Source organism: Crocodylus porosus, unplaced genomic scaffold, assembly GCF_001723895.1.
Source record: "Crocodylus porosus isolate Cpor-Errol unplaced genomic scaffold, CroPor_comp1, whole genome shotgun sequence".
NCBI lineage: Eukaryota > Metazoa > Chordata > Crocodylia > Crocodylidae > Crocodylus > Crocodylus porosus.
The window spans coordinates 228,076-239,480 of record NW_017728905.1 but is presented as its reverse complement, the minus strand read 5'-3'; the positions used below and the strand labels follow the sequence as shown (position 1 = coordinate 239,480).

Sequence of the window (11,405 nt, the reverse complement as noted above, 5' to 3'; positions counted from 1 at the left end):
GATTATTGCAACTGAAAGCAATCAACCGCCTGTTGGGAAGTGTTTCTTTTTTTTTTACCCATTCATTTGTACCTTTGACTGTGCTTTTTGCCTTATTAGTTTCACTATCCTGGAGATGCAGGCTTTGTCCAGGGAGATTAAGCTTAACGCTAGGAAGTATTCCCTGTTAGGGTAGGGAAGCACCGGAGCAGGCTGCCTCGGGAGCTGATGGAATTTCCTCGAGGGGTTTGAAAACAGGTCAGACAAACCTGGCTGGGAGGTCTAGGTACATTTGAACCCGTGTCAGTGCAAGGGGTTGGACTAGATGGTCTCTTGAGACACCTTTAAGCCCATTAGCGCTCGAGTTCAGTGCATTAGGTTGGTTAGGCTGGAATAGGTACGTCTACACCGCGACTTGGATTGTCATAGCTATGTTGTAATGAATGTTTCCTCTCCTGGGCCCATCGGACCTTACGCTGACCACCTCGGGCCCAGCTGGCAGCTATGCCTGTGGCTTGTATCATGCGCACATCTGCCTGTGCAGAGATGAACCCCAGAGTCCGTCCCTGCCCCCCATGCTCGATTCAAACTAGGCCGTAGGACAAAGATGACTTTCCACTACTACCGGCCTGGGCTGCTTTTAGAAACTAGAAGTGGAAAGCCCATATTTCATTACTCATCCCCTGAGCCACCTAGTCCTAGCCCTTCTGGAAGGACCTTGCCATTCAGCTCCCCTTAGGAAGGCAATGGGATGCCATTTTTGCTTCCCATTTCAAGGACCTGAGCAGGACACCAGGTACCAAGCCTGGGAGCTGTTGGCTAGACGCTCTGACCGCTGCTGCTGTGGTGCGGCCGTTTGCCCCAGGAAGCCTGGAGGCTGGAAGGAATCGCAGGGGAATGGCATCGTTTCGGGCCCCCTTGCCTTCTCGGCTGCTGTGAATCTGAACCGCAGCCGGACACAAAAGGCACGTTGTGCGAGTTGAATAAGTTGCGAAGTGTACCACTTTCCATGCCAACGCTGGGAGTCTCATGACCCTGCAGCCGTTCCCACACTATCCTGCTGATTGTCCCGGCCCCCATGGCAAGTGGCAGTTAACTCTTGCCTGGCTGCCTAGCTTGGAGCTGGGGGGGTGGGTGTATGATGTGGGTAGGCTGCCCAGAAAATAAGTCACCTGGAGCTTCAGTCTTGCACGCAGTCCCATTCCCTTTAGGAAGCAAAAAACTCCCTGCACTGTCTAATCCAGCACGCTGTCCTGGCTCTCACAGTTGGGGCCAGAGTGATGGCCCCCTCAACAAGGTGACAGTAATGTTTCTTTACAGACATGGATGACTTAAGGCAGGAGTGGCCAACGTGGGTGTGCAGCCCCTGTGCATGGCATGTGGCAGATCAGGGAGGGAGCAGAGCAGCCTATTGGGCAGGGGAAGGGGATCGGAGTGGCACTCGGGGAGCATGTGGGGCTTAGCTTGTGACACCCCTGCCAAAAGGTTTGGCCCCTGCTGGCTTAGGGGGTTGTGCTAATGGTAAGTCAGGCCAGCTGTATATAGCTGGGTGCTCTTAGGAGCCTCTTCTCTGTACTGTCCAAACACTTCAGGATCGCCAGCAAACGGGCAGAAAACCCAGCAAGGTCGGGAAGGATTGTTTAGCCCTGTTTTACAGATGAGGAAGCTGAGGCAGAAAGAGACATGAAGATTTTCCCCAGGTCACACAGCCCACAGCAAAGTGAAGGGCTGGGCCCCATTTTCATGAGTCCCCTCTCAGTGCTCAGCCCTAACCTCACCTCCCTCTGAACAAACAACACCAGCCCAACAGCACAGGCTCCCTGATTCAAGACCACGTTCTGCCCCTTTTCATTGCCAAAACGAAATCCTCCTTTCCAGCCGGGGAGGATTTCAAACCCTATGAAGCCGGGTCCTGCATACAGTGTGAGAAGCCACTTCCGTCATGATCCATATGACACGCTGCACTTGGCCTGGTTTGGCAGCTCCTACTGGGGCCAATGGCCAGGATCCCATTGATTTCACTGGGAAGTGACATGCGGACACATGTGCACAACAAACCCGTCTCCAGCTCTGAAACCCATTCCTGCCATTAAAATCAATCTCTCTTGTGCTTAGATAGTGCTCTTAATGAAATCGACTGTATCAGGCGCTTCTAAATGCCAGTAATGCTCTGTCGGAGCCATTTCTACACCTTCGTGCTGGATGGATGTGGGTGTTGCCGAGTGAGAACCGCCTCTGCGCTGGGATTGATGTGGCTATTCATATGCTTTGAATGAGGAGTGAACAGCAGGAGGTGTGGAAACATGCCTTCCCCTTACGCAGGGATGTTATGAGAAAAGGTTCAGTTTGGAGAGAGTCAAAAAGAAAATTAGTAACAGATAAAAGCATGTGCGCGTGGAGGATATTGTTTGACTGCTTCAGGTGCTGTGGCTGGTTGCCATCTCCCAGTGCCAGCACCTACAGATAGAAATTGCTTCATGCACCAAGGTGCATCAGGTCCCTGCCCTGTGCTTCAGTTTTCCTGTTGACAAGGCAGGGATGACGTTGCTCACCTGGGTGGTTTGAGTAGTCAGAGCTGTGCTGGAAAGGTGCTTTTCAAGGGCAAAAGCTGCTTTCCTGTTTCTATTGTCATAATACCTCAGGGGTCTAAGTGTAATGGGAGCTTTTGTGCCAGGGCTGTGCCTTGAGAGGCAACCCCTGCCCCGGAGACCTCACAGTCAAGCTGGGCAAAGAGCTGCACAGAGTGGGAAACTTGGGCCTGGAGAGCTTTAAAGCCACGTCTCTACAGAGGTTGGCCCAGCCTGCTCGCTCCCGCTCGGGGGCATGCCGGGCTGGCAGCCAGGTCATGTAAACAACTCCGGAGCAGCCCCATGGCTCGCCATGTACACAGAGCCTGAGCACAGCCCTAGCAGGGGCTGGGGCCCAGCTGAGGCAGACCCTGCCCCATTTACGCTGCCTTCTGACTGGTTGCTGCACCCTGGGGAGAGCAAGGGGGCGGGTGGATTTGTTCTCTGGCAGACTCAGGGTGGAGGCACGGCCGAAGCGAACTGGGGATTGACCTGGGGCTTTTCTGCTCCCCCCTCAGCCACAGGTTGCCCCTCTTTGGCTGGCAAATTGCTTGCATGAGGGTTGTTCAGCTGCAGCGAGGAAAGGTAGTTCAAGCTGAGCAGAGCCGCTTGGCCTCGCTCTCCTGCCGGTGCCCCAAAAGAGCCTCGTCACTGTAGGAAATCGCCGTTCCCCTTCCCAGCGATATCTGTGGGCCTGGGCTGCAAGGTGAAGGGGGGGCGGGACGCTGCCCTTCCCCCCGGGCTCCTGCGCTGTCAGCACTTCGCCAGCCCTCCAGGAGCAGCTGAGTCGCTCGGCTGGTGCCTTTCATGCCACCTCAGGGTTGTTCTTGCTGGAGAGCAGCTGGGTTTGTTGAGAGAGGGGAGGGGAAGGATGGCACAGCTGTGGGGGCTGGGGGTCCTGTGTGAAATCAGATAGGTAGGGACCCTGGCCAGGTCCTCCCCTCCAGCCCGCCGGGGTGAGAGGGTGTAATCCTGCCCAGCTGGCACGCCAGGAGCTCAGCCAGCCCTTGGGAGGTGCGGGGGGGGGGGATGTGAGGCACCTGACTGGGGGCTGCGCAGGAGCGCACAGAGTACACAGGGGCTGGGCCCAGGGGGAGCGAAGGCGGGCGCTGTCCTTGGCAGTGCCATGTAGGGAATGGGCTCAGCCATGCAGCAGCATGAACCACAGGCGCACACAACTGCTTGTCGTGTCTTCTCCCTCCTGTGATACAAGCCTGCTTTAGCACAGATTGCGCTGGGCTGGGACTGGCAAGATCTAAGTACATTAACTGCCACGGGGCCACTAGGGACCCGGGGCAAATCGCTTGGTCCATCCTGAGACCTTCCTCCTTCCTAGGGCGGATGTCAGGATAGACCCGTTCGTGGTTCTGAGGTGCTCAGATACAGGATGATTGCCGGGGGTAAGAGGAGATTCACATCTGTTTGGGTTTCCAGTCCTCCACAGAAGTTATACCACAGCCAGGCTGAGACCACCTCTGCCCCCCTCCACCTCCCTCCCCTCCCCTTCCCTCCTCTAGTCTTCAGCTATGGCAGGCTGGTGCCCCCTCCTCTCATGCACAGTCCCCAGGCCCTTGTAGGGTTGAGAGCTTTGGGTTGGGAGCTGGGGGCACCTGGTGAACTTCAGGGTTTGTCCATGCCCAGCAGCCTCACTCTTGACCCCTGTCCCCCTTAGTTTTGTTGACAAAGTTTCCAATCTTTGCACTGGGCACTTCTGCAGCTAGTCAAGATGGTCTTGCTAAGACCCCATTCTGGCATACTGTCTTCTTCAGTACTGTTTGCCCATGCCCCCTTCTCAGGGCAGTGCATATGGGTGCATCTACTCTTGGCTTCCTCTGTGAGTGTGGAAACACAGTAGGCACCATGGCCAAGCCAGTGCTGCAAGAGATGCTCTTCTCCCCCGGCTTGTTGTTCATAGATCATACCATGGGTTTGGCCCATTCCTTTTGCAAATTATTTTTCAGGCCATGGGTGAATTAGCAGGGTGGGGATGCCTCTGAAGGAGATGGCAGGACCCTGGGCGCTATTTAACGAGCAGGACAGGTTATGACAGAAGAAGGGCTCAGCACAAGGGGGATGCTACATGGATGCTTATGCATGGGCCAATAAATAAAACCAACCATATTCCTTCCAGTTTAACAGGCACTATTGAAAACCAGGTCTTTCTTGTGAAAACAGCTTGCATCTTAAATTTGCATTCAAAATAATAAAGCAAAAGCTCTATGCACTATGGAGGTTGTGTCCTTGCCAGTGTGCCTTTGTTGGATGTTTTACTTTCTCCCTTATGTTTAAGTTTCAAAAAATCTGGGGGTGTCTTGCGTGTGAAGGGGTTTTGTATTTGAAGGAAAGTGCTGTGTCAGGAGATGATCTGTTCAGGTACAAGAGCTTTCTGGAAGTGGAAGCCTCCATGACTTACCGTGTTTCCTCTTGTCTCTCCTCAGTCCTGTGTGTCGAAGATGGAGGGTGGCGTGGACGGTCCCATAGGGATCCCGTTCCCTGATCACAGCAGTGACATCCTGAGCAGCCTGAATGAACAGAGGAACAATGGGCTGCTGTGCGATGTGGTCATCTTGGTGGATGGGCAGGAGTTCCCCACCCATCGCTCTGTCCTGGCCGCTTGCAGTCAGTACTTCAAGAAGCTCTTCACCTCAGGGTTAGTGGTGGACCAGCAAAATTTGTATGAGATAGACTTTGTGAGCGTGGATGCCCTGTCGGCTCTGCTCGAGTTCGCTTACACCGCAACCCTTACCGTCAGCACTTCGAACGTCAATGACATCCTCAACGCCGCCAAACTGCTGGAGATCCAGGCGGTAAGCGATGTTTGCACGGATCTCCTGGACAGGAAGATTCTGGCCAAAAATGACCAGATGGATATAGTAGATCAAATTGATCAAAGGAACCATCTCAGAGCAAAAGAGTACCTGGAGTTCTTCCAGAGCAACCCCATCAATGGCCACCAAGGCAGCCTTCCGTGGACCAACCAAGACTTGAGAGACCTTCAGAGACTGAACTTCCAAGGCCAAGAGGAAGAGGAGGAGTCAGAATGCAACGGCATGGACTTCTACTCACAAGCCCCCCTAAATGAAAGACCAAAGGTGAACGACTGTGACCCCGACAGCAACCAGGACATGTGGCTGGACAGAGACGAAGAGGAGACTGCTGGGTCCTTATTCCCACCTTCCCAGAATGGACATTACAGTGGACGTAGTCTGCCAGCCCCAGGAGAAGATGATGCGGCTCAGGGGGGGCCTCTGGACCAGCAGGAAGCCGGCGACTCCCCCAGCTTTGCTCCTGGGGGGGCAGAAGTAGAGGATGCCGACACCAGGGATGTGGACAGCCTGGCTGCCAGCGCCCTGCTGCAGCAGATGATCAACTCTGTGGGGAGGCAGCAGCTAGGCGATGATGACCGCAAGGATGATGATGGGGTCATGGATTATTACTTGAAATACTTCAGCAGTTCGAATGAGAACGACGTGTATCCGTCCTGGTCCCAGAAGGAGAAGAAGATCAGGGCAAAAGCATTCCAGAAGTGCCCCATCTGTGAGAAGGTGATCCAGGGGGCTGGCAAGCTTCCCCGCCACATCCGGACCCACACGGGCGAGAAACCCTATGAATGCAACATCTGCAAAGTCCGATTCACGAGGTATGCGGGGCGGGTGGGACCTGGGGGCACTGGCGTGTCCTGCCGTGGGGCTAGGGGAGGGGAAGGGAATTGCACAAGCTTCACTTTCGGCTGGGTGGGGGAGGCGGGTCGGCTGGGCAAATCTTGCACAATTCTCTTCGCCCACTCTCCTGCAGTGACTAATTTCCGTCTTGCCAGGCAAGTAGATATAAGAGCCCACATTTTCCAAACTGACAAATGGTTGCAGGTAGCTGACAAGCGGTGTCTTAAAGAGGCCCTGGTGTAGTGTGGAGCTACTTGGGCCTCTTAGAGGTAGGAATAGCTCTCAGGTGTCTTTGAAGGGGGTCTGATCAGTAGTCATGGCTGGAGGTGGGATATTGTAGAGACCCTGGGGGCTTGACAGCCCATGGGAATTAGGGGGTCTCAGGGAGGTGGGTCCCAGCCCCAAATGCTCTCAGCCTGGTGGGGGGAGATTTGCTTTACTCAGTGGGGCTGGGATCAGGACAAGGGGCAGTGAGCATTGATTGCCCCATCTGACAGTTGTGCTGCAGGGAGGGAGCCAAGTGCAGGCCACCCAGCCTGACCTCTCTGAACTCAGTGTCTGCAGACCCTCCAGGAGCAGAGCTGCTCTTGCTGCTATTGCCTGGTCCTCCAGGATCTGGGAAGGGCTTAGGGCTAGAGCTCTCCCTCTCTCACCTCCAGCCCACTCCAGCAAATCAGGCAGCATGTTTGCCCCGGCAGCATTTCTAGTCAGGGGCCGTCTGCGCTTCCCCCTGCCATGGGAGCACTGAAGAAAGGGCATATTGTTTGAGCAACTCCATCTCGTCCAAGTGTTACAAAGCGCCCTCCTCCTCCTAGCCTCTGTGCCTGTGATTGCAGCGCGAGGCTGGAGCCGGGGGTTCCACCCAGGTCTGTCCTGGCTGTGCCAAGCGGTTGTGTGGGCTGGTGGTGGAGGAGCCAGGCGGCTCAGTGTTTGCAGCCCTGGGAGCCCCGATGGCTTTGCTTTCAAGGAAGACGGTCCCTTCCAGTGCCTCAATAACAGTGGGGCAGCAGTGGGGCAGCGTGGGGGCGAAGGATTCCCCCTCCCCCAAAGTAAACTATGGGGAGGAGCCAGATCACCCTCATGTGGGTGTCAATTTGGAGCAACTTAGTGTGACATAAATAGGTTTTTGGGTGGAGAAGCTCCTGGGATTCAACATGTGAGATAAGGGAGTACCTTGCTGCCAAGGAAGCATTTGGCCCTCACCTTAACCTCTAAGCATCTTGCTGGATTGGATCCAGAGGGGCACTTGTGCCTATGCATGCTCTGTTGTGTCATTTCCTGTCCTCCCTGCCCCCTTCAGCACCCCAAACATGCCGCCCCTGCTTGTCCCCAACTGGCCAGCAGGTGCAGGGGTGTTAGAGGCGTGTAGCTCGCAGGCCCCACGTTTGCTAGCTGGGGAATGCTGATAATGCACTGACTCGCCGGGGCAGGCCGCCAGCCGCACCAACACCCTGCACCAGCTCCGGCTCCAGCTCCAGCTTCGAGTGGGCCTGGCATTGGCAGCAGACGAGGACAGATGTACCTCCCTGCCCTGGGAGTGAATCTACCAGCAGGCCTGGGGCGGCCTGACACAATATAATGTGTGCATTGTACATGGGGAGGGGGAGGGGTGTGCACTGTATGCAGAGGCACATATGCAAACACTCCATGCACACGCAATTGTGCACTCTCACGCATCAGATAAGTCTCCTCCATGGCAGATCTGTGGAGGGGCTGAGGGATGGTGTCTCTCTCAAGTGTGCTGTTGTGGGCTGTGTCCTGGCGTGGAGCCGTCCCTGGCAGCAACAGTGGGGAGGGGGGAGCAGGGGACGCATGGCTTGCCTTACTGAGTTTCTTTCGGAGGAGAATTTTGATGATGAGGCAATGCCACCTCATCACTTTTTTGATCTCTCCCTCCTGCTGTACTGCTGGGGCTTCTGTATCTCTCTCTCTCTAGATGCTAGCCTGCGCCCACCGCTTGCTCTGTCCAAGCTGGTGGGAGGGGCTGGGTGGTTTGCTTTTTTTCTTTCCTTTGGATGCAGAGAATTGGATGGAAGCACTGTCCTTCGCCCAGCCCAAAGTTATAAACAAGGCTGTTTCATAATACACAGGGGCCAACTTGCCTTTTCAGACCAGACTGTTTGTCCCTCCCCCCCTTCCTCCCTCCAGGGAAAACCATATTTGGCTGCAGAAACCCCCAAATCAGGGCTGCCCTAGCCCTGTGCAGTCTTCTGCCAGGTTTCACCTGCAGCTCGTTAGCTGGGATGCCTTGTAATTGCCTGCACAGCTGTCCCACAAAGACGTGCTGCTAGGCCCGCTTTTTTCCGACTGCAGTTTTATTGACCTCAGAAATGCTGAGTCAGGCAAAGGCGAGGGTTATGGCAAAGTCTCTCTAGAGGTTACAGACAGAAATCGCATGTGGCTTCCAGCTCCCTTCCTGCCCTGCTTCACCATCCTGTGTGTCAGCCCTCGCTCCCGTTACGTAGCACGAGGCAGTGGGGCTGGAGGAGGCTGGTGGTGCTGACCCAGCTGCCTGGGAAATGCTGGTCTCTGGCATTCTGCCATGTTTATGAACCTCTGCAGTGGTCAGGGTGGGAACAGCTGAGTCCTGCCACCTCTTCTGCCAGCTTTTACCATCCCTGGGGGTGCAGCAAAAGTCCCCTTAAGCCCCTATGGGTGTGGTGTCATCCATGTGCTTCCCTCCAGGTTGCCATCTCCCTTCGCTTTTCCTTTCTCATCGTTCCCTCTTTTAACCAGAACTTGTCAGACCAGAGCCCCCATGTCACAAATGTCAGTAGGTCATTGTCTGCCTTACAGCTGGGTCCAAGCAGAGATCAGGACTCACTGATGCTGGATGCTGTACAGGGAGGCACAGACCCTGTTGTAAGAAGGTTGCAGTCTAGCGAGACAGGGAGAGGGAGAGAGGATGAGCTGGGCAATGGAAGCTCAGACCAGGGAGTGACTTGCTGCAGGTTGCACAACAGGTTAGAAGAGCAGAGCCTCAATCTCGGGCCCAGCAGAGCCTCCGCCCCGTGGACAGGGCTGACTCGCAGGCTGCCCCAGACTAAAGACACTGTCCATTTAAACTTGCACTCCCCGGCTCGGTTTGCCTTCCCCATTTAGCCCACCAGCTTCCCCTTTGACCCTCTCTCAGCTGGGAGGGTGACGGAGGCAGCCTGATGTCAATCCCCCTGAGTTTTACTTCCTAGTTCTATAGCAGCCCTGTTAAAGTGTAATTAAAAAAGAAAGAAACACTGTTTAAAAAGGGGAAATAATTTTAATGGGTTTTTTTGTTGTAAAACCTTTGTTTAGCAACTTAGATTCAAAGGAGCGAGCTCTTAGATGGTGTCCCCTGAATGAGACCCAGAGCTGTCCCCATTGCCCCTGAAGCTAACCTACCAGGGGGAACTGGTGTGAACCAGGGCTTTCCAACTGGTGGTCCACTGGCCTCGTGGAGCCCATGGGCTCCTGCTCAGTCACTGCTCCCCTCAGTGCTTTTCATGCAGTGATACCACTGGGCTCCAAGCTCCCTCTCCTTCCCCTGCTTCTGCTTCTCCCCACTAGGAGAGGAGGCAGGGGTCTTGCAGCAGGAGGGGGCCGAGTTAATGGCTTGAGAGTGCTGCAGGCATGACTTCTCAACCTTGGAGAAGTTGGATAGCCCCGGTAAACAATTATGACTCCATGCTGATGCACCTTCCTTCAGATGGCAGGAATATCTTTAAGCTTACTGTATCCTGTAGTCCATACCCAGAACTTTCTTGTGGTTACTGTGATCCTTATTAATGATTTGTATTGAGATAATAGCTACGAACCCCAGTCCTGGGCCAGGCAGTAGTGTGTATAGCACAAAATAGAAAGGCTGGGGCTGCTGGGCCCTCCCCAGGGTAGAGCTGGTATCTGAGAAGCAGATTGCCTCTCACTAAACTGGCCAGCACTTCCCAGGGCAGCAGAAAGGTATGTAGTTTGCAGTAGTAAATCCAAATAATGGAATAAGGCCTGGGAAGGGGCTAAATCTTTACACTTCAGGGGTGGCATCAGCCTCCCCTGAACACTGACCGGTCAGGAGGAGGTTATCCCAGTAAAGCAGTTGGTGTTATACTAGGCAGGGTGGCCCCCCGTTCGATTCACTCTGATAGCTCCTGGATTCCCCCCAGGCACTGGGTGGGCTGCCCCAGAGATGTGCCTCAGGTCTGACCTCTGGGAAGGGCTCCGGGACGCTGCCTTACCAGGTTGTGTAGCTCCTGGTCTCCCTGAATGGCTCATGCCACACTATGTGGATTTACTAGGTGGATGCTCGTCTGTTAAGAACCGCACAGGAACCCACCAGCTTGTTTCACACAGGCTTCCAAACAGCCATTGAACGACAGCAGCTTGCTAAAAATACGGTTCCACTCCTACCCCCAGTATCATTGCACCGAGCCACTCCGGTCCCTTCCAGGTCCATTTGTTAGCATCCAGCCAAGAGCGGGTGGAGCATCTGAGGTCAGAGGGACTCCCCGGCCCATGAATTGTAGGAGGTAGCAGGGTTTCCATCCCTGCTGGGACCTGGCAATGCATTGGGGCACAGGATCTGAAGGCCACCGGCTGACACCCCCTTTCCTTTCTGTCCCTGCAGGCAAGACAAGCTGAAGGTTCACATGAGGAAACACACAGGTGAGAAACCGTACCTGTGCCAGCAGTGTGGGGCCGCTTTTGCTCACAACTACGACTTGAAGAACCACATGCGTGTTCACACTGGCTTGCGGCCCTACCAGTGCGACAGTTGCTTCAAGACTTTCGTCCGATCTGACCACTTGCACAGGCACCTTAAAAAAGATGGTTGCAATGGTATCCCATCCAGAAGGGGACGGAAGCCCCGGGTGAGAGATGTTGGCGGCTTGGCCGCCTCTACAGGGAATCCTGAAGACGGAAGCTTTCAAGGTGATGGCGAGAATCAAGAGTCAGAGGACACCACGCAGAGAAACAGCCCAGAGCAGCACTTTGAAGATAGCCCTAACGATGAAGCATCAGGAAGTTTGAATGTAGCAGGGGGGTCATCTGAGGGTAACAACATTCAAGGACTCTCCTAAACCAAAAAAAAAGGTGTCACAAAATCTAGTTAGTACTTTCCTCCAATTTCTCTTCAAAGATGTTTCTCTCCCTTTTTAAAACAAAATGAGATATATATATATCTATATATATATATATATCTATAGATATAGGTATAGGTATAGATATC

At 54.3% G+C, this 11,405-nt stretch overlaps 1 protein-coding gene across 2 annotated transcripts in view; it reads left to right on the top strand.

The window, feature by feature from the left end:
* Nucleotides 1-11,398, top strand: part of ZBTB7A (zinc finger and BTB domain containing 7A) — a 25,724-nt gene extending 14,326 nt beyond the window's left edge. For both annotated transcript variants that reach the window (XM_019556979.1, XM_019556978.1), the window contains exons 2-3: nt 4,985-6,186; nt 10,803-11,398. In XM_019556979.1, coding sequence (XP_019412524.1) covers nt 5,000-6,186; nt 10,803-11,256 — 1,641 coding nt within the window. In that variant the 5' untranslated portion in view covers nt 4,985-4,999 and the 3' untranslated portion in view covers nt 11,257-11,398. The remainder of the gene's footprint in view (nt 1-4,984; nt 6,187-10,802) is intronic.
* Nucleotides 11,399-11,405: the final 7 nt, after the last annotated feature.